The sequence below is a fragment of the Rissa tridactyla genome, chromosome 7 (assembly GCF_028500815.1).
Source record: "Rissa tridactyla isolate bRisTri1 chromosome 7, bRisTri1.patW.cur.20221130, whole genome shotgun sequence".
NCBI classification, from domain to species: Eukaryota; Metazoa; Chordata; class Aves; order Charadriiformes; family Laridae; genus Rissa; species Rissa tridactyla.
In genome coordinates this window covers 51,574,791-51,597,224 of record NC_071472.1, presented here as the reverse complement: position 1 = coordinate 51,597,224, position 22,434 = coordinate 51,574,791, and the positions used below count along the sequence as shown (strand labels likewise).

Here is a 22,434-nt window from a genome sequence, read left to right as displayed (position 1 = left end):
ATTTCACATTGCTTTTTCTGAAAATAGGGGCATTTGGAAGAAGAGATACCTTTGAGTTATCTCTATCGTCACCTCTGGACCTGATGAATTCTTGGAAACCATGGGGAGGGAGTCTGTCTGCATCTTCAGCTGTTTTTGCTCTCCTCTTTTAGTACAAATTGCCCCCTCATCTCAGGATGGTTTTTGTGCAGACTTTTCCTCGAGTCCTAGGTTTTTGAGCCGATGTTTCCCACTTAGGGAATTGTTTGGGTTTTTTTTTCCCCCTGTGCCTTTGTAATTCCTGGGCGATTTCTGTAATTCATCAATGCTAGCTTGGCAGCAGAGACTTGGAATAAAAGGCTTTGTAGTGTGCTGCTTAGCTGGCTGTATAAACATGAAAGTACCAGGTTTTTAACTAGCTTGCTCACATGGCTTTCCTCTGCAAAGCTTTAGCCAAAACACTCCGCTAGATAAAAGAGATCCTGAGAAAGTCCAGGTCAGCTGGAGATTGTCTGAGAAGGGCTATAACATTGATCTTTGTTTTAGTCTTACTTTTATTCCTTGTAACTTCTCAGTAAGAGCAGGGAATGAGGATAAATTGTTTTAATCTCTTGGTGGTCAAAAGATTAAGATGGATGAGGCAGTGGGCTGCCTGGAAGAAGCTGTTAAGTAAAAGCCCGTCTGTGTAGCCCCTCTCTTACATCTTGGATGAAGTTGGCTTCCTGCTTCCCAGGCACCCTTCCCCACGCTCCTCCTTAAATATCTGAGCTGGTGAGGGATTGCCTTGAGTTTTCTGAGCTCTTTGAACTAGACTAAAAGAGAAGGGCTCTGGGGATGAGGCCTCTCATCAGTTGCTCACCTTTCACCTCCCAGGGCAGGGGTTTGCATCAGGTGTGGCATTAAATGCATGGGGTTTGGTGGCCCTTAGGTCACGTCCTGCTAAGCCTGCCTGAGCCTGCTGGGAGTCTGCCGTAGTGGGCGCAGATCTGAAAACCCAAGAGTTTTCGATCTGAGCATTGTCCTATAGAGTTTAAGAGTAAAAAAAAAAGATGAAGGAGGCTTTGGGTAAGAGGCAGCATGGTGTTTGGGTGCAGCCTCTGGGATTTCAGGGTCTTTGTTTGCCATTCTTTCTGCTGGTTTTCACAGAACAGGAATGTGTCTTGTCTCATCTGCATCCCAGATTGAAATCTGCAGGAAGAGGTTTCCAGGAAACTTTGGACAATATTCGTCCTGTTTTGGGAGGGCACAGGAGGGGTGTACCGCTGGGAAGTGGAATTTTCGGGCTGGCGTCTGTGGGAGCAAAGGCACTGCACTCGTGGTGGGGGGCGTACCGCAGCAGCATCGCGCTTCAGGTATTCAGTGAATACTGTTTGTAGAAGCGGAGTCAGTTCGTCACCAAAAGTGCCTGCGGGCTTGCAAATGCGAGACTCTTGGGTAGGGGAAATGGTTGTGTTGGAGCCCCGATGTTTTGCCCTGTTCGTGAGAAAAAAGCCCTGTTTGAGGTAGGGTGGCACCCCTGCACGGTGTGATTAGGACTCGCTTTACGTGGCAGATGTGAAGCCGCGGTGCTGGGGCAGAGCGGGAGTGGGGCTGGCTCTGCTCTGCCCCACAGCAGCCCTGTCTTGGCAAGTCCTCCATCTCCTGCCTCTTGTCAGCCTCTTGTGGATGCTCGAGAGGCTCCTGGCTCCCGTGTCCTTGCGCAATGCTCTCTTAATGTTGTCATTTTGCTAATGAGCGTCTAAAGAAGATGCTGGCTGGATCTGGGTGCGGGTGGGGATTGCCGGTCCCTTGTGTTCTGCTTTGCACGCTCAGGCACTGATGGGGAAGGAGCGTGGGAGAAATGCTCAGCTTTACACCCAATGTATGGGGCTCCCTGGGGTGCTGCAATAGCCGGACTTGAGTTTTGAAGCACCAAGACAATTCCCTACAAAAAAACCATTACTGCTGGAATAGCCCTGGCTGGCGTCCTTCATAGTGTCGCTAAGAGGGGACGGAAGCTTGAAGAGGCGTTTTTACTCTTTCGGCTGTTTACCCGAGCCGCAAGCTCTGGGGTGAGGAGGAGCTGGTGGGTGCCGGCGGGTCGGGCAGGATGCCGGGCAACGAGCCCTCCGGTGCATGGCAGGGCGGCTGCCTTCCTGCCTTTCCTGCCCTTTGATGTGCTGCGGCGTGGGGAACGAGCATCTGCCCTCTAAGAGAAAACAGATTTGAGTTATAAAGTTGAAAAAAGAGGGAGCAATTTTGCTTAATCATTTTCACACAGATCCACAGGCGTTTCTGTAAGAGCGAGCGGCATCTGGTTCAAGAGCAGCCTTGGCTGCTTTGAGCTCTCCTGCAGTCGCAGGCAGAGATTGATGTTCCAGATGCTGTTCCCAGCCATCGGATCAATGACATGCTTATTCAGACTTTTCATTTTTTAAAGGGAAAAAAGAAAAGAATAGATTATACTTTTTAAGATCATCTGAAGTATCAAGGATCTGTGAGCTTTTTTTTTTTTTTTTTTTTTATCCCAGAGTAGGGCACTGCAAATTATTTCCCTATTTATGAACACCACTCAGAAAGCAGAGCTGCCTGCCTTGGTGCCTTGGTATTCACCCATTCCCTCCCTCCACCTTCTAGCCACTGCAAGAAATACAGGATTTTTTTCTTATTCCAAACACAAAGCATTCATTTCAAGGAGAAAGGACTTAAATACAGTAATGCCCTTGTGCCCTGCAAGCTGCGCAGGCTGTCCTGGTGTGCGCTTTCTGGCGGCTCCAAACTTGTTTGTGGATGTGGGAAAATTACTGAGCGACAGGGAAAATACTGGAAAGCTTTGGGGATTTCATTTAAATCTGATGAAAATGCCAGGCCGCTGCCTGGTCGGCTTGTCAGCTGCCGGCACCCATCGAGAGCGGCCGCTGTGAGTTTGCTTCTGTGGTTTGCCAAAACCAGGCTGGTTATTTACCTGTTCACCATCTATAGGGGTGTCAGTGCTGCCCGCCTCCGAGACCTTGTGGTGTTCAGTGTGTTGTTTTGAAGGTGGAGAGGCCCTGGGAGAGACGGCTGTCACTTGCCAAAATCCTTGGATTTGCCTGGAACTTTCCCAGTGTCGCCACGGTGAGTCCCATGGGAATGAGAGTCCTTAACCACCGTGCCAGCTCTTACCTGCTGCCTTGGCTGATGAGCTTTAATTATTACCGAGATCAGAACTGCTGCATTTTCCTTGGGATGTGACAGCTATGTTTAGCTCCTGGAATACCCTTCGGCTGTCCTGGAATGAGAGTTTCTGATGACGGTCCATAAAAGCTGCTCACCAAGAGAAGCAACAGTATCTTGGCCACCTCGGGAATAGTTTGGCTGACTGCTGGGATGGACCCCAAAGTCCACACTTGGCTTTTGGCGGTGTGAGCGTGTGGCATCTGAGCAGACCCACGGTCTTGGCCAGGGTAGATGTCGCAGGTTAATTTTTGCCCGTCTGGGGTCTGCACACTGCATGAGATACAGAACAAAGTTCCACAAAGCATACTGGAATTAAGCTACAGGTTTTGTTCTTGTTAGTGTAAAATCATAAAATCTGGTGTTTCTGATGTCTCTAAGGAGAGAAGGGGAATTAACTCCTGAAGAATGTAACTGGAGGATACTTAAAAGGCAAATTGTTCACATACTTTGTTTAAAATTTGCATGAGTGTAGTAAAAGGTCATCGTAACTGCAGAGTCTTCTCCTCAGATCCTTGCCTGCCGGTGGCTGATTGCAAGAGCCTGTTGCTAAGTGTTCCTGGAAACGGAATAAAGATGAAGCAAGATAATTGAACAAGAAGGAGGGAGAGGGGGGAGAAAGCTTGGAGCTCGCAGCCGAACCGCGGAGCTGCCAAACGAGATGAGTATGTTGGAGTTTGACTCGGTGGCTGCATTTAATCAGTCCTGACCCAGGGGTGGGGGAAAGGGTGACCGAGCCTGAAACTTCGTGGCAGATCCTTGGAAAATGCTGCTTGGATGCAAGCGGATGATTTGCTTGCGTTTCTCGTGGCTCATCCAGCTCCAAACACGTTGCTTCCTAGCATTGAGGCTGGAGCGGGGACGGGAAGGCAGGCTGTGCTCCCACGGTGCTTTGTGCTCTTTTCCTGGATAAAATCTTGGTTCCAGCAGCAGTTTTGTTAGCGTGGGATCTTCTTCTGGACGGTCAGTAATCACGGAAAGAAACAGGATAAAACAAGAACATAAACATACAAACCCAGAGCTTGACTAATGCAGAAAGCCTTCAACTCCAGGTGGCTCCTGAGGGTTATTTTCTGCCCGTCTCAGGTCAGGCTCCCCTCTGAGGAAACAACTGATGGTTGGTTGGTGTGTCGCAGAATCAAATAAACCCCTGATGCAGCTCCTTTTTATTGCCAAAAAGACAGGGAAGAAAAACTTCCTCCTTAACTTTGGTCTTTCTCTAGTTGAAGCTCTTGTAAAAAGACCGGACTTTCTCCGTCTTCGTGGATCGATTTCCTGGAAACAGTTTTAATAACTGTTTCTGGAGTGATTTTTATCATCCCTGAGCATTTTACAAACTCCGAATATAGTAACAGCTGAAATACAGCCACATCTGAGGAAGGTTGCTGCCAGCAAACGCTTCGGCATTTTATAAAAGAACACTCGATTGGCTCTTCCTTTTGCACAGAACCTCCTTTATTCGCACCGAAAAGACGAGGTAGCACTCCTGCCGTCCAGTCCTCTGTGTCGCCTCTTGCGTCGACTCAAAGCCGCGGTGGCAGAGTGGGCGCCGGGTGTCCTCGCCTCGCTGAAGCTTGCGATGTCCCAGCCTCCCCCTCCAGCTGGGGCTGGCTGTCAGCGGAGGGAATTAATACGCCGCGTCTTATCTGACATTTTGAACGCCCCCGTGGGATTTGCGTTGTCATCAGTTCCTGGCAGCAGCCTCTCATTTCTGCCTTCGTGCCGTGCTCGGGGCGGAGGGAGGGACGCCGTGCCCCAGAGTCGCTCGCACCAGGGGTCGGTCCTGCCCTCCCGGTGCCGTATTTCATCCGTGTGCTGACTCACAGGCTCTTGCCCCTCCGTGAAACTGTATCTTCTGTGACTTCCGTCAGTCAAGTCGGGATGTAGATGGAGCTTTTGACCTTACTAGTGATTTATCACTGTCCCCGTTCGTCTTTTTAATTGGTTCGGCAGTTGCAAGACATGCTGTTCTTAAAGAAGAGGCAGCCCCAGCCTGCTGTCTCGTTCCTCCCCGGTCGATGGCTCTGGAGCCGGGGGCCTCTTGCGTCTCGGTGCTGGGTTTCACAGGATGGATCGGGTTCCCTCGGTTGTCCTGCACCTGGCCCACCGTGTGTGTGTGTGTGTGTGTGTGTTCAGCCCCGTCTGCCCTCCCCCTCTGGGCTCACCCAGCGCTGGTTATCACTCCCCAGGCAGAACCACATTTCTGCTCCTTCCCTGCCCTCCTCTTTCCCTGTCCCTCTGCCTTCTCCTCGCAGGGAATGCCGCCAGCTCTGCTGGAACACCGCTGGATGGGAAAGCCCCTCTGCAAAGGAGCAGTTGGGTGGGAAAAACGGCTTCTCCAACCTCCCGCCTGCCGGCTTCTCCTGCTGTTGTGGTGCCAGCGTATCTGAACTATGGTCAGCTTTGTTCTGCTCCGGTTTTTAATGTGTACAGGTGATTAATGGCAAATGCGGGACCCACAGTGCCATTTTCCTGTGTAGGCGTCAGCGGCTCCGCATCGGGCAGGTTTGTGTTCGCAGCCTGCAGGCTTTCTGCTGAGGGGGCCGAGTGTCGGTCTGGGGAGCGGGAGGAAGGGAAGTAGTGCTTGGCAGAGAGTGTTTTCCGGGCAGCCCGACCCGTTACATCCGTCCTGCCCGCGTCACGAGTTGGTCTGATGGTCTTCCCCACAGGGCACCCGGTGCCGGCTGTGGGGCTCAGCTGTGCTTGTGCAGTGTGTTAAGAGAACACGGGGGCCCTGGGAGCACGTCATCATCGGTGGTTTAGCCCAGAGCAGTTTCGGTGGTGGCATGTTTGCGTAGGATGGGCTTTAATGGCTCCAGAGGAGAAATCTCCTGCGAACACTGTGGCTGTGCTGGGTCAGCACGGGCTGTGGGACCCTTTTCCACCCCAAGAGCTGAGGAGGAGCAGCATAACTCCGAGCTGTTGCTGGTGGGGATTGCTTTTCCCAGCTGGAGCTTGGGAGCACCTGAGTCTGGTTAACTCTCGGTGTATTTTGACCGGAGTGCGGTTACGGAGTGAATCCCTAGAGCTGTGCCGTCCCTCCAAGCAGAGCCTGTTGCCTGTCTCACATGCGAAACCCAGCGCCGCCATGGCGGCGCGGGCCGTGAGCGGGGGCCGGGGCTGTGGTTATTGCCTTTCTAGCCCTGCAGCTGTGTAACCTTTGCATGAAAATTCTCCTTGGGTTGCAGACCAGGCGCGCTGCCAGACTGCGATTCAGTGCCGTCGGCTCTGAGACGCCGAGATGGATGCGGCTGTAGGGAGGGCCAGACCAACCACTGCAGCCTCTCCCGAGATCAACTGGAGGAATGCAGTTGCTTTTAAATAGTCTGAGAGTTTGCAGCGGTGCAAGCGCTGTGTTGTGGGTAGGTTTTTGTAATGAAGTGTCAGCGGTGATGCTCTGGGTGAGCTATTGCATTCCAAAAGATGCGTAATGACCAGGTTTGCCATCCAGGGGGTGTATCCGCAGCAGTGGGCACAGGAAGGTGCTTGCAGATGTTGTGGTAGTTTTACAAGGGTCTCCCATGTTGCTGGTCTGGGGGATGTCCTGGTGCTGGCGTGTCCTGGGGAGGTCACTGCTCAGGAGGCTCCCGGGGCTGCGGCATCCTGAAGCCCTCGCTCCCCTGGCTGCGTTACAATGCTAACAAATACTGGTTTGTGTTCTATCTTTTTTTTTTTTTTTTTTTTTTTGTTCTGATTGTGTAAGGTTCCCTTTCGGATTAACTGCTGAAAACAAAACAGAAATAACCCTAATACCTCATTGTGTGCGTTAAACAAAAAAAAAAATATCCCCATTTCCCTGCAGATTTGAAAGGCTTTTGTGTATGGTGGGAACTCTGCCTAAACTCTGGACTTTTCAGAAGTGTTTGTTTCTTAATGATCGGGGATTGCAAGGCGTTTGACCTCGAGATTACTATCAGTGCTCCATGCCGGCTGCCTTCGAGGGAACAGTAGCGGCAACAGCAAAGGCGCGGGTAGGAAACCCAGGCTGTACCGTGCGGCGGCTCTGGCAGCCGTCCCGCTTCCAATGACGGATGAGACTGGGGACCAAGAGAGACCCTGAACTTCTTTTCAACGTCCCAGACTGCCACCCCACCCCTCGCCTTTCCTATAAACAGATGGGAAAATATCCCTTCCCCATAGAGAGGGAGAAATTATTATTTTTTCTTATTACCTTTGTGTTTACATAGCTGTTTCTTACTCAGTGCTAGTCATTTGGGGGCGTAATTTATAGGGGCCACATATGATACACTTCTACATGTGTCTTAAGTTTTTCCCACAAACACTTTAACTCCCTCTGTCCTCGCTGCTTTTTATGTGTTTGGCTTGCTGTTTTTACCTACCAGGAAAGCATGAAAAAATGCCAGTTGGAAAGCAGGTACCAGAGGCTGGGTGGAAGCTTCTGGTGGACCCTCTGAGCTCCGCACCCCTCTTTGTGTAAGCCCTGTGCCCCCATTCTCCTGGGGGTAAAGCGGGAGTGCTTGGCTCAAAGCGGAACTGCAGGGAGAAAAATTGTTTATGAAATATCTTGAGATGCTCATATGCAGGCCTCCTTCTAAGAGGTAAAGGAAGGCATGCACGTGGAGGAAAAAAAAAGGAGTTTCTTGGGAGATGTATTTCCTAATCCTGGGTACAACACTGTATCCTTAAGTTCTGCATTGTCTTCAGGCTGTTGATTACAATTTGATGAACACCTGGAAAAAGGAGGTTGATAAAAGTTATTCCTCATATGCTGATAGACCAGTCTTGTCTTTAGCATCCTCCCTGCACGATTTGCTGCCTGCGTTGTTATCTGTATGTTTAGACAAATGCTACTTTGCCCTGATCCTGGGATCAAACCAGGCTGCCAGCCCAGTGCCTCTTTGAAACTTGCACATATAAAATAACCAGGCCACCTCTGGTGTCAGCTGTGGGCCCTGGGGCTTTGCTCTCCATAGATCATGTTAACCGCTCTTCAGTTCTGCTCAAATTAAATGTTTTCCTATCAGATGTGGGCTGCGGAGGATACAGCCTGTCAGCCTGCATGTGCGTCAGGAGGAGAGGAGGCAGCTTGTGCTCCGAGCCGGCTGTGTGTGCCAGCCATATGCTGCTTTGCCCTCAAATAAAATGCTCAGCTCGCAGTCGGTTGGACGGCTTAGCTCGGGAAATTGCGAAGAGCAACGGTGCTGGTGCTGGGAGACCAGCGCAGTAAGAGGAAGAAAACGGGAAGAAGCGAAGGGTCCGGGAATGCAAGGTTGGACTGGCCCAGGTCCCTCACCCCTGGGGCTTTGGCTGCGGAGTTCCTCGGGGGAACAAAGAGCAGCCCTCCGCTGGCAGCCGCCTTGCCAGAAAACCCCGCAGAGAGATTTCCTTCCTCTTTGGCTCCAAAGCTTTTGCCGTTGTGTTTTGCAGCCGGGAAGAACAAAAGCTCGGGGTTGCGAACTGGCTCCTGCCAGGGTCTGCCCTGTCCCCAGCCGGCTGTGGGGCAATGCGGGCGGCCGCAAGCCGGACTGTGCTGTGCCAGGCTCCTGCCACGGAGCCACAGCAAGGAGAGGGTGGAGGTGACAAGCAGGACTTTTGATTTGATTTGTTTATTTTTCACTCGCACCAAGTCATATTGCTGAAATGAAATGACTGGCAAGGGGAGCATCCACAGCAGGCGCTGCCGGGCCGGGAGCTGGGGGAAATGGGTCCTAAGGTTGGTTTAAACTGGGCTTTCTCTGACCGTAGGCAGCGTGGGGGTGGAGGGGAATGATAACACAGTAGCCTGGCTGCCCGCTGGTGCGTGTGTACCAGCAGCCCCGGTGCCCTGCGCTGTCAGTCTCAGCCATTCGCATCAATCTTGTTTATTGCAATTCCAAATCCTCCCTCCTCAGCTCATTAATGTTCTCAGAGCAGACATCTCTCTCACCATTGTATTTTTTAATTAGATTTTGATTTGCTTTCAGAGAGAAAACAGCAGCACAATAGACATTAATTTATCCCGAGCCTTGCTTGGTCTCCTCTGTGTCGCAAGGTCAGACCTTGGTGTGCACCATCTGCCCTCGACGCCTTCCCCGTTCTTCGGCTGCGTGCCGTTCCCGCGCTGCAGCCCCTTTCATTTAAGGGGGTTCCCTTATGCCTGAAGGCAAAGGAGCAGGGAGGGAGGCCTGGAAGAGGAGCCTTCGCTCGAGCTGAGCATGAATCGCAGGGACAGGCGTGACCTGGATTTAAATCGACAGGGCGAGGGAGCAGCCTGTTCTGCAGCCCTGTGCCTGCTGTCTGTGGAGCCTGGGTGGCCCCTGGTGCTTGTAAACCCTTTAAGGCACGATGTAAAAGCCGCAATTTAACATTGCGTGCGAGCGAGGACAGAAAAGTCCCCCACAGCGCAGGGCTGTGGGAGCAAAGCGGTGGGGACGACCGTGGCTGTCTCGCCAGCATGGAGTCTGTCTGTGTGGCGGAGCTGGAAGCAGAGCTGGGATATGGGTTGTGCCGATCCCCACAGCCCTGGACCGAGGGCGCTTTTCCACCCAAGTGCTGCTTGTGAGTTCCTCAGACAGACTTCATGTTTCAGCCTATGGTGGTGGAACCAGAGACCAGCAAGAGCTGAGCTCGTGTCGGCTCTTTCAATGGAATGGAAACCCCGCTGCCCTCTTGCATGAGCACTCATGGGGCTGCTGGAAAGCGGGGTCTTTCCAATGCCTCACCGGAGGAATTGCCCAGACCCTGGGGGTGTTCCCTCCAAGGCTGGATTTTTAGAAGAAAAGTGGCTTTGCGTTTCATCTTAGCAGAAAACAGCAACCATCCACATTGGGAACGTGCTCATAATTGCTGAGGGATCGCTTTTGTGTTCTTAAATGAGCTTTATCTGGCTGGCACTGGTCAGGGTGGAAGCATGGATGAGCAGAGGCAGTGTCTGCCCTGCTGCTGGTATGGGCAGGTGCCTCCCAAACCACCGCGTCTCCATATCCTATGGATGGATGGATGGATGGATGCACGGTAACTTTTACGGTCCAGGTTCACACAACTGCAGAAAAACGCAGCCCCCAGCGAGGGCTGGAGGACCACTTTCCCACTGGCCAGGGCTCATTTCACTGCAAGTAGTTGTGCTTTATCTTTGCCAGCGTTAACCACTGCAGCTCAGGATTTATGTTAGTAAGTGAATGCGACCAAGGGCTGATAAATCAATCAGCACAACCAAAAATAGAGTCCGGCAGCTGTTGGGAGCCGGGGATCCCTTCCCCACCAGTACGCGCAGAGCAGGAGGGGATTTCATCCGCCCCGGACGGATGCCAGCCCTGCGCAGAAACAGACGTGGGCTGCTGGGGAGACCTCTTGTCTGACACCTTTATCTGGAAAAATTACTGCGGCTGTCTGCAAACTTCTCTCCAAACGTGCCTTTCGGCCAGGCATTTCCCAGTCACCAGGGTGGGGGAAATAACCGAGCCAGCAGCCGGCGCGGAGAGCAGCTTTGCGGCCGATGCTGTGTGCTGCTGCGTGGCCTGACGTCTTGGGATCGCCTCAGACCTCAAATAATAAGCGATCGTTTTAAAGCCTCTTGCGGCCGGTCGTGGATGGAGTTGCAGAGGGAGCCAAGGGCTGCGGTTTCCAGGTCCTCCAGGACTTTGTGGTGATGCTTTGTGTAGGGATAAGGTTACTGTAGGAATCTGGTGAGTCTGGTTTTTCCACTGGACTGCTGTACTTCACCACCTGCACAGGAGCCAGAGAGCTTTCTGTAAAGCTGATCAATCCTGTACGGCGTCTTGCGAGGGGGTGTATTTCCTCGCTCCTGCTCCAGCGGCCGTTCTGGAGTGAGTATTGAGTTTAGCAGGCATGCAGCCCGAACCAGGAGTGAAGGGCGCTCCGAGAGGATCAGCTGCTTTCGGGCTGAATAGTCCGTAGATTATTTCCACATCTGTGTTAGCTTTGGCTTGATCCCACAGATTTGCAACAGCTGTTGGGAAGCGGAGCAGAGATCCCCTCTTTAAATGGATGATCAAATCCTCGGAGTGTGGAGTATGTTATTTCTATGTCATCCTCTTCACGGCAGGAAAAACAGCTTTTAAAAGTTGCTGAGGCAGCACTCTGCCCTGCTGCCTGAGCTATCATCCCATCATCCTGCGGTTTCAGAGCAAGTCATAATTTGCTTTCCGCATGCCACGCCGAGCCCGACACAGGATCTGTTGCGGGGTGCACGGTTGTGCAGGTACTCGTACAAGGGATGCCTTTTTTCTCCTGGGCTCCCCTTCCCGCCTGGACCACAACCAGCGGGCGTACGCCGAGCGGGACCGAGGAGGACCTTGTCTCCTTTGCAGACCCTCAGCGTTTTACCCTGAGAAAAACTAACCGGTGCAATAGTTTGGTACAAGACAGATTAGATCATCCTGGTGTTCAGAGGCTTTAGGTGGAGATGGGATGTCTTTGCTCAAAGCTGCAATTCAGCTGCAAAATAGTGCTGTGGGAATCCCATAGATGAGCTATCTATCCAAAAAGCCCAGTTAAAATGAGCCAGTCCTAATCTCCTCTCAAGGTTCTGCTCTTTCACGTCAGACCTGCAGTAAAAGGAGCCATCAGGCTTCCTTCAGGAAACCGGGACAGAAGTGTCTGACTGGCTTTGGAAAGCAGAGTCTGGCTGAAGAGGGCCTGGGCGATGGGAATGGTGGTAGATCCTGGCACTTGTCCTGCAGCGCACGCGTTTCTCATTCCCCGTCAGCTTTCCTAGCGCACAGGAGGATCACGAAACCAAACTGCTCCCACTTCAAACAGCACATTCATGTACTTCCCGATACAGACAGCAAAATTTATATGGTTAGTGTGTCGAGACCACTAATTTGCAATTCAAGCCTTTTATATTCAAGCCTTAAAATGGCAACCCAGTTCCAGTCATCCTACGTACAATTTTTGTGTTTGTTCATTGCTGTTGTGTGATGGGTTTCAGTGATAACCCGGGTTGCGCGTAGTAAGCACTGCTGAGCACGCGTGAAGCTCTGGAAGGTGTGGGGTGACCCGGGGCTGGCTGGGTGGTGGTGGCTGGGAGCTGTGTGGTGCTTGCAGCTTTTGCAAAGGCGCGAGGTAAAACCTGGCTGTTTTGGTTGTTTTTTCTCGTTCACCCAAGAGCGTGACATCATGTTCATTGGGTTCAAATCTCAGAGCACAGTGATGAACGTACTCCTCCAGCAGCAGCAGCAGATGTCCTGTCGACCTTTTTTGATGCTTTTTGACCCTTTCAGCACACAAGTAGCTTCAAGTTTGCTTGAGGCATTCTCCTGTGGACCCTCAATGACGAGTTAGAAGTGGCAACTCTCCATTTCATGGGGACAGAACATCTGGATTGTGGATTACCTGTACCGTAGATGTCTGGGCAGCCAAGACTAGTCTCAGCAAAGGCAGTTTGAGCCCTGTGGGGCTCGATGGCTTGCGTGTCCTGAGAATACCCAGGGCCAGTTGTTGGCGAGAGCTGACAGGTCTGTTGGACCCTGTAGGCTGCCAGTGCTTCCAGCGAGAGCGGGTTTGGCTTGGTCTTATCCCCTTATCTGGGGCGTCCCAGCCCTGTCCTTCTGAGCACGGCCAGTCCATGCAGCCTCTTGGCTCTGAAGCACAGACCCTGCCGCTTCCCCAGCCAAGCAAAACTGCTGGGACCCGCCGTGGTGCCCCAGGGGAGCTGCTGGCTGTATACAAAGGACTTCGCAAAATGAAGTGAAATGTAAGCAGCTATTTAAAGAGAACGATCCAATTGCTAGTTGTAATTTCCTCATTGTTTGCAACACCCTTTTAAATGCCTGTGATCCTTATAAAGAGCTTTTCCCTACCCTTTAAACTTCACAGAAGTGGATTTTACCTTCGGTGGTTTGAAGGCACTCATTGTGAGGGGGCTGGTTTGCATTTAGTATGATTTATTTTTTTTTCCCCCTCTTTTTCATGCCCAAGGCCATTTGGTCTGTGAATCGGCATTGTGAATAAGTCATCTCGTCCCAAGAAATATGTCTATTGGAAATCGAAGGCTGGTGGGCAGGACACAGAGTGTTGCCTTTCTCTGTGTCCTAGCAGATGGAGGTTAATAGTCTTCCTAGAGCAGTATTAACACTTTCCTTCAGACCCAAGAGAGTTTTGCTAACACCCCCTTTGCAAGCAGGCTGGCTCGTATCACTCATCCAGGTATATCTTTTATAAAACGGTGTTGGAGGGAGTATTTAATACAGTGCCATTAAAACCTGAATGTGGATGTGATTTTCCCCTCAGTGCAATCTCTGGTGAGCAAACCAAGGGATGCGGTTTGCTCTGTCTGCACGTTGCATCCCAGTCCTGCCCTCATTTGCCTGGTTCCTCAGATCATTCCCATCTTGGGAAATGGGGTTGTCTCTATTCGGAAATCAGGGATGTGGCCTTTCTCTGGGAAAGCACGTGGGTCCAGTTTCAACGTCAGCTACTGGTGGAAGCAGCAGCATGTCGCGTGAGGGTTTCTCTGTGTCTTGTGCTTAAATCCTCATGTTGGCGCTGGGTGGGATTCTCAGTGGTCCCCTCCTGTCCTTCTCCCTTGGCTGGGTTTTATTCTCCAAACCCAAGCAAGTTGTAAACACCCGGAGCCCAAGAGGCTTCGCAGAGCGGTGCTTGACGTTAGGGGAAAGGCGGTGATTCATTTCCTTCCCCTCTGGCTCTCGGCTATAGTTTGGCTTTTGTTTAAGAGTTTGATAATTCACCGCTGGGCTGTTTAGGTTGAAATGCTTGGAGAAATGTAAAACGTAAGTAAATGCAGGGATTGCAGCAGCTCCTTGGTGCAGGGCGGGGAGACCGGCTCCTCCAGCCTGCAGGTGTAGGCTGGCTATGGCTGTGTCAGCCGCTGTCGTCGTCTCATTCCTCCCCGTCCCTGTGAGCTTGGGTTAAGCTCAAAATTACCCTGTGGCAGAAGCGTATGCTGAGAAATGTCATCCCAGGGCTGTGTGACACCCAGAACACTCTGTCACTGGTGCTGTGTGGAGCTGAGCTCGCTGCAAAATGCGAAGACCATCAGACAGCAACACCTAGACCAGGACACCCAAAATGTGGCCATTGCAGCCTGCATGGCTTCTGCCCATAGCCGGCGGGGACCTCTGCGAGGCTGGCAGTGCGGGATAGATGAGCTGGGCTACGCGGCCACCAGGCTGATGTCAAACCCATTAATCAGCTCCTGGGAACAAACCCGGGAAGCCCCATTCGCAGAGGAATTGTGTTTCTGTGTGTTGGCCTTGTTTTCAGCGTGGCTGTGTCTTGGCAGGGCTTGCTGGTTTGTTTAATGAACACTGAAATGGGAGGGGAGGAAGCAGCCAGGGAAGTATTACAAATTGCTTCAGAGCAGTGGCATTAAAAGTATTTGTGCTTACCATGTCTTCTAAACAAAGACCTCAAAGTATGGTAAATATTACCCACATTTTACTTGCAAAGAGGCAAACGCAGGAGGAGGAGAAGCTTTACCTGCGCTCGCGGGCAAGCCTGCAACAGGCATGAGACAAACGCTGGTCTCGCCCACGGTACCCAGGGGATGGTGTTGGCACATTGTGTCTCTGTGGGCGCTGGAGGTCCAGGTCGGTCCAGCCGCTCTGGAGAGATGCCCTGACATGCCTTCATACGCATTACTGTAGTACCAGCTCTCTTTCTGTGCTTAGCCCTGACCTCTGGTGTGAAAAGATCTGCCTCTTCACACTGATAAGTTTACCTTTCTCCTCTCCCCTCCCAATCTCTTTTGCAGCTGAAGCTGTGGAACAAGTACAGAGTCTCCAACATTCCTTCCCTGATATTTATCGATGCCTCCACTGGGAAGGTGGTTTGCAGGAACGGCCTCCTGGTAATCCGAGATGACCCAGAAGGTGAGACCTGGAGTCCTGTGTGCCATAGAAACACGGGCACACGGCTGCCTTTTCATTTCAGTTCATTTTTAATTGCCTTGGAGGGGGAAAAAAAAAAAAGGAAACAAACAACTGTTGTCATACTTAACTAATCAAGGCACTGTATTATTTTCAGCATAAAATTTTCTGCATCGTTCCTGCCAGATCTTGTGTTTTGGTTTTACTTGTTGAAAAGAACAAAGATTTCCCCTCCAGGATTTTTGTCTGAAGTGCTAATGAGGAAAAAGTTAGACTAACTGAAACATTGCATTTGGATTTTTCCCTGATGGAGGCACACAGACCAAGGGCCCAGACTGACCATACCTTGGGAGCAGAATCCTTCCAAAATACGGAGTGGGACTTTATCACTGACATCACGCTCTCTTAGGATAAATGAATTCCCTATTATTTACAAATGCAACAGAAAAATGCTACTGTTCTCCGCTTCTGAGGTTTACTGTACTGGGAGTTGATGTTAAATCCATCTTCTTCTAATTTGCAAAAAAACCAAAACAAGCAAAATGTGTTCCTTCCTCGTAGATTCTTCAGACCCATCATCCAATTGCTAGGCTGTCCATGCACGCGCGTTACCGACCGTTCGTTTCTTCATGCAGTAGATACAGAGCACGGTGACTGAGTCTTTAATTCAGGTGGCAGGAACTGTGCAGCAAGTAGACGTTGTGACCTGAGCCATCTGTGATGTTTCCTCCTCGCTGGCTCAGTACGTGGATTGATTGCTCTGGGAGCTGGCAGCAGATGATTCAGAGCGTGTGTTTGTGTGTACGCACACATGCTTGCTTTGGGGTGCAGAGGGTTAGTCTAAGTTTAGTTTATATATAGTATTTTTTATATATATATATATGTAAACCAACATTTACACATATATAAGGTTTTATAAATAAATAAGTATGTGTATGTATATAGAAAATATATGGTTAGTATCAGTATAAGGCAGATGATAGTCTGATTGCATTCCTGAGCACGTACCACCTTGCCCTCTGTTGTTAAAACAAACGCTATAGATAAGGAAAAGAGGCCTCACTGGGCACAAAATCCCAGCAGGCTTTGTCAAGCCAGAGGTGCTGCGACTCGAGTGAGGGTGCAGCCCACCTGCGAGAAAGAGGTGGCCCTGGTTCTGGTGCACAGCTTGGCTTTCCTGGCTCCCTCGTATCTTTTCAGAAGGTGGGATGGTTTTTTTGGTGGAATGTCTTGAATCTGTAAATGCTGCATGAGCATCTTGAAGTTTTGTGTCTTCTTTCCACCCTCATCCCAATCCCTGTCCAGGTCTGGAGTTCCCCTGGGGGCCAAAACCCTTCAGTGAAGTTGTTGCTGGGCCTCTGCTAAGGAACAACGGCCAGACGCTAGACAGCACCGCCCTGGAGGGCTCGCACGTTGGCGTCTATTTCTCCGCGCACTGGGTGAGTAGTAGGTGCTTTGCAGAGCAATTCGGGCAAGGCTGGGAGATGCTCTGGGGATGCCATTGCAGCTCTTGCTGCAGAGCTATGTGGACCGCTGGCTGGCTGGTGTTGAACCAGTGAAGACGCTCTGGCCATTCTGGAATAAGCCACAGCATTGCAGTGGCCTGTCATCCTCAGCTGCCCCTTCAGAAGGGGAAGAGTGGTCAGATTTTAAAAATGGAAGAGGTTTTGTTGGCAACTTACAGGCCATAAACCTCAGCCACGTTGAGGGCTGCTGCCCAGCACTCTAGTGGAGATGAGGTCACGTCTATCTTTTTGTGGCCACTAGGTCATCTGGATCTGCTGGGTGTGGGTCTGGCCCTGGGGAGGAGACAATGTCCTTATGCCTGTCTTGTGTTTTGCAGTGCCCGCCGTGCCGAAGCCTCACAAGGGTCCTGGTGGAGTCCTACCGGAAAATCAAGGAGGCGGGCCAGAAGTTTGAGATCCTCTTCGTTAGTGCAGACAGGTAAGGAAGCGCTAGCAGCCTGTGCAGGCAGAGCTGGCTGCCCCCAGGCTGGGAGGCTGTGAGCGTTGCCGATTTGATTGGAGGAGGAAATTGGATTTGGGATAGAGCAGGTTGGAGCTGGCATCAGAAAGGCTGCCCGAGTCCTTTGCCCTCTGCCCAGCAGCGAAGTGCAAAGTGGGGTCAGCAAGGGCAGCGGGGGGCTGAGAGCTGGCTCCGTCTGTGGAGCAGCTCTGTATTTTGCTTTGTGGCTCATGGGTCTGAGGTCTGAAGGATGCTTGAGCTGCTGCTGCTGTCACCATGGGCTGACATTCAGATGCACTAGAGAATTTGAAATATTTTATGGGGAAAAAAACGCACCATGGGCCCCTTCCTGAGAGACTGGGGGATTTATATCTGGTCTCGCTCTCCCCGGGTTGTGTCTGCCAGCAGCCCTTGCTGGTGGGCTTTGATGGAAGGGACAAAGGGCTTCGCAGGCCAGGTTTGTAATGAGGAGCAGAGGAAAGAGGCTTGCAGGCGGAGGAGCTGCACCCTGGATCCCATACCCTGTTCCCCTTGCGCAGGTCAGAGGACTCCTTCAAGCAGTATTTCAGCGAGATGCCCTGGGTAGCTGTGCCGTACGCCGACGAGGCCAGACGGTCGCGCCTGAATCGACTCTATGGCATACAAGGTAGGAAAGGCCGCACTGATGCACAGCTCTCCTTTCTGCTCCTTTTGTTGAATATTTGTAATGTCTCCTCTTGTTTAACTAAAACAAGAAAATGGCAAAGCAAAGCATAGTGCCCCAGGCAGAGCCGCTTCATGTTTCTGCTCTCCACAAACTCACATTCCTACCACCTGCCAGGCAGGCTGTTAGTTGAAACAGGACTTCCATAAACAACCTAATTCTTCCTGGAAACTTGGAAGCTGTTTTTGGCTTGGATGTTTTTTGCCTAATTACGGATTTATTTATTTTGCTTTTTCTTGAAGGTTTAAATTTCATTTTCTTGCTGTTTTATGTAACGCAAAGGCAGGCCATCATTCTCTGCGGAGACTGAGGAAGATGGCATCTGGTTTATGTTAGTGACATGAATTACAGAAGAGTGCATGTTTGATGTAAACCATGGCTTCGCCTTTACTGTACGTGCCAGTGCCAGAATTCCAGCAGCCCCGGCTGCTCGGAGGGGCAGGGGAGAGGCTCTGTCTGTCTGGGTGGCTTCAAAGCGTCCCGAAGACGATAAAAGCTCACAGCAGCCCTCCTGGGGACTGGCACCTTGTTCCTGCAGGGGACAAACTTCAGCATAGGGACGTACAAGGTGAATAGCTCGCAAGGAGGTCTTCTGCGCGTACATAGAGTTTCTCCCTGTGGCTAAAGGGTCTTGCTGCAACATGCCTGTTTCTTAGCCATTTCCATGCGGCATCAGTGGGGTGGGCACAGGCTGGCAGAGGGTTAATGCAGTCTGCAGGGGAGGAGGAGTGTTGCTGAAGGTGGTCAAGGGCCTGGGGAGAGGGACAGGAGAAATAATCCCTCCCTGGGGTCCTCTCCAAACACGCCTTCTGGGGTGACCTCAGGTGTTGTCACTCAGCTCTGTTCCCGGACCTTAAACCAAGAATAAAGATTCACCTGCTTTAAATAGCCATCAGTTTGCTGCTTAATTACCTTCCCATGAGGCAAGACCTTTCCAAATTCATCCGTCTTTTCCCCAGCCCGCTCACAAACCTCTCCAGTGCCAGTTTCAGCTGAGCACTGCAGGATGGCTGCCAGTTTCACTGGGACTTTCTGTAAATAAGGTGTCCAGACATGGATACTTGAGCACCAGGCATGCTGTAGCCAAGGAAACAGTGACAACAGCTTTCCCTCTAACTCCAGCCGCTGGTTCCTTAAATATCTCTTTTCATTGTGTGCTGATCTGAAAATGTAAATATTTGCTGTTCCCCTGCACCCTGATCCCTTCCTCTGCCAGGGAAGCTCCCATATTACCCCTGCATTTCAGCTGCCCGCCCAGGGATGCTGAGCCTGGGATTTGGGCATGTTTGAGTGCAGACCCTTCTGCTTCTGGTCTTCCTGTAAAGTGGGAACCTTTCCGTGAGGATGAACTGTGATCCTGCGAAGTCGCATTGAAATGTGGAGACAGGGTAGTTTGCACCCTGCATGGTAAGCATTCCACCTCTCTTCCCGCGCGGGCACTGCGCAGGCTTTGCAAGGCTGGGCTGGGCTCTGTTTACTCACCATGGCCCTGGGTAGAGCAGGGTGCTGCAGGGAGGGTGCTGGGAGACAAGGGAGAGGGCTGGAGGGAAACCCTTGTGCTGGTCCCCACGGACTCCGGATTGTCCTTGACCGCTGCACAGGCAGCGACGCGGGATCCTCCCTGACAGCATTGGGATTGCCCGTCCGTTGGCAGTCAGGCTTCTGCAGCAGCTTGCCCCACCAGCTGTAGCAAAAGCTTTCTGCCAACAGAGCTCAGCTCATCACCACTGGTGGTTATTCCACCTAAATGAAAAATTTGATCCAGGCAATCTGACCTGCCTTTTCCCAGCTGCGTGGCTCTGAGGCTGCCAAGCCTCTTCGAAGCCCCCCCTTGGAGCTGCACCCTATGCACCAGCGAGAGCTTGTAGCCCATTCAGTGTCCAGGTTGCCATCCTGGTTGTGAGCACGGCATGCACGTGGGGTGGTTTTTCCACTGGTTTTTGTAAGGCTGGGAGCTGAAACAACAGAAGAGCTTGTCTTCCCCAGCCACTCTAAGTTCCCTGAGTAGTAGGAAGCAGCAAGAGAGTCAGATCTCCTGTTGTTTTAGTCCTGTGTTGGCCCCTACAGCATTCAAAAACTCAGTGTAAAATATAAGTTGAGTTATTGGCCTTTATTTGGGTTTACTTGAATGTCTCTATTCATAACCCATGCGCAGTCAGTGGGCTGTACCGTACCCACCTATATTAAATTGCTTCTGGGTGCAGCACTATCCTGGGAGAGAGTCGTGCCTTGTGTCCTGGCTGCTTAGAAATAATTCTCCATTGTGTGTGCAGCTCCTGGTCTGCGCGGTCTGGCCTTCCCTAAAATCCTCTCACGTTAGCTATGGGATGGGGAGGGGTGATAAATGTTATGCTCAGATGAGAATTGCCCCCTGTTGTTGTGCATCTTACGAGAGACTTTAGGTTCCTGAATATTCCCTCCGTGGCGTCTCTTCGAGATTTGCAGCCCCTTGGGGGAGCTTCCAAAAACTGTTGTTCGCCCCTGCCCCATGCTTTAGCGCAGACACCCACAGGTCGCTCTTGCAGCCTGGCTGGTGGGAGCAGCCTGGGAGTCACTGTCATGGGAGGTTTCTCGTACCAGATTTCTGGAACTTTCTTCTGAAAAGGTGAAAAAGCAGCAATAAACCCCACCACCTGTCCTGTGGTTTGTGTATTCTGAGTGTTTGCTTCATGGCAATTTTGATTACTCACCCAGCAGACTTAATGCAGGTGAGATTTCTGCGTCTGGTATGTGTTCTAATATATAAGTAAGTAAATGTATTGTCAGGTTCGGTAGCAAATCATTTGGCCCCTGTGTTTTCATAAAAAGCTGGCCCCGTGGGGACTGAATCCATTTTCTAATGCATAAAATCAAACTGAGCCCGTCTATGCTAATTCTTATCCAAGCTTATACAATATTCATTGCAGAGTGTCTGATCTGTGATTCTTCTTGATAAGTAAATTCTGGTGTTATGACTCATGGCAATTACCAAAGCCCCCAAAAGGCACTAAAATAACAAATAGTGGCTGGGATGAGTAGGGAGGGAGGGACTGGGAGGGGGAAATATCGGGGTTAGTGGGTGTGAATAAGGTTAAGGACGGTTCCCCTGGTCCTGCTGGTCTGTGTCCCGTGCAAAGAGGACGTGTTTGCCAGGGGAGCAGTAACAGGGTTCACCTGGGAAGACAAGGTGATCCTATGGGATGCCACCATGAGCCTGGTAAGGCTGTGTCCTCGCTCCAGGGACCCGGCCAGGGGTGCGCAGGAAGGGGGTGGGGAGACAGGGCAGCGATGCTCGGGACCGGGAGCAGATGGGTCGCGGCAGCCTCAGCCCTCACCAGGCAGGTCCGGAAAGGAAACCAGAGCTTCATGGCTGGTGAGAAACCTCTGATGCTGGGTAAAAGGCACGGGGATTGACCCAGCGCATGTCATGCACTTCCTAACAGACTGGAAACCCAGCCCCACGTTTTCTGATGTGTTGCTTCTATTTTCCAAGCATGCTAAACCCGGGATGAATTATCTTAAAGACTCTTTGTTTTCTGAGTCAGTTTTGTATTTGCAGTTGGAGGTGTTAGTGGCTGGGTGCTTTGGGGTGTGTCTCCGCACACGCAAATTGGGTAGAGTCGAAATGCTTTGAATAGTGGATGAAATCCCGGATAGTTGTGGGATCACACAACGATCTGTGACTAAATTGGGCCCTTAATATTCCCAGATCAGCAAAGCTCGTTTGAAATCTCTGCCTTGGCATGCTGCGTTGTTCAGGCTGACTGGCGGGGTACCGAGCTGAACCCACATTTCTAGCCTGTCCTTCATGTGTAATACAGGTCTGGAGAGGATGGAAAAGCAGCCATTTGGGACACGGTTGGGAATCATAAATGGATAAAGATCCGAATCATTTGGGATGCTGATCCCTGTGCGCTTCTCCTGGCTTCAGTAGTAGTTTGTGCCTTGCAGGGTAGGGCCAGAGTGAGATTTCCCAATTCCTTCCAGCCCGTTTAACCCATCCCTGCCCTAGAGCTATTTTGAATACCAGCAGGTAATGAATAAGCCTTTTTGTGATACAAAATGGTTTTCTTGGCATGCCCTTAGGATTTGCAAGGCCAGCCATTGGGGCGTTCCTGTGCTGCTGCTCTTGCACCAGCCTGGTGCTCGCAGCCCCTGCTCAGGGGCAGGAATGTGAACGGCGCTGCCGGGCTGGAATGAGGGGAATGTGGCCGCTCGCCCGAACCTGCAGGCAGGCGTGGGACAGACAGACGTCCGTGTATTTCCTAGAGAAATGCCTAGAATTCAGAGGGCTTGTGAGTAACCCACTGTTGTACAAACATGGGAGCTCATTGCCAGGAGGCAAGCACGCTGGGTCCCCCCTGCTCAGAGAATGGCTCTGCAGCGTATTTCTAACAGATGAGCTTAAAATGAACCTTTGGATGAGGGCAGGAGGATTTGAGTTGCCTCGGTTTGCCGGTTATGGTTTGGGGCTTGTTGCTGGGAGAAGGAAGAGATGCCGGATGGTGAGCGGATGGAAGCCTGGGTGATGAGAAGCAGACAGCAGCGCCTGGCACTAACACTGGTCACTTCACTCCTCTCCTGGGGCCTGCTCCCAAACTCGCCCCTCTTCCTTTGGGATGTTTCTTTGTCTCATTAATGAGAGAGGAATGGTGTGCTTTCCAGATGGAGTCACCGACATGAGCCAGTCCTATTGACTCGCCCGTGGCCGGAAAGCCTTGTCGGTGTCTTATCAGATGGGACGGTCACCAGCTGGTGTCCACTCTGCCCCACTGCCAGCCCGGCCACATGTGAATAAGTGACTTGCACCAAATCTCTGTT

The 22,434-nt window shown here is 51.4% G+C and overlaps 1 protein-coding gene across 2 annotated transcripts in view; it reads left to right on the top strand.

Annotated features, from left to right (window-relative positions):
* NXN (nucleoredoxin) overlaps positions 1-22,434 on the top strand; it is a 53,348-nt gene that overhangs the window by 22,945 nt on the left and 7,969 nt on the right. Inside the window, exons 1-5 of one of the 2 annotated variants that reach the window (XM_054209311.1) lie at positions 5,370-5,570; positions 14,852-14,969; positions 16,272-16,405; positions 16,810-16,910; positions 17,471-17,577. In XM_054209311.1, the coding sequence (XP_054065286.1) occupies positions 5,568-5,570; positions 14,852-14,969; positions 16,272-16,405; positions 16,810-16,910; positions 17,471-17,577 (463 nt within the window). In that variant the 5' untranslated portion in view covers positions 5,370-5,567. Of the gene's footprint in view, positions 1-5,369; positions 5,571-14,851; positions 14,970-16,271; positions 16,406-16,809; positions 16,911-17,470; positions 17,578-22,434 lie in introns of those variants that run through there. The other variant, XM_054209310.1, reaches the window with a different exon arrangement.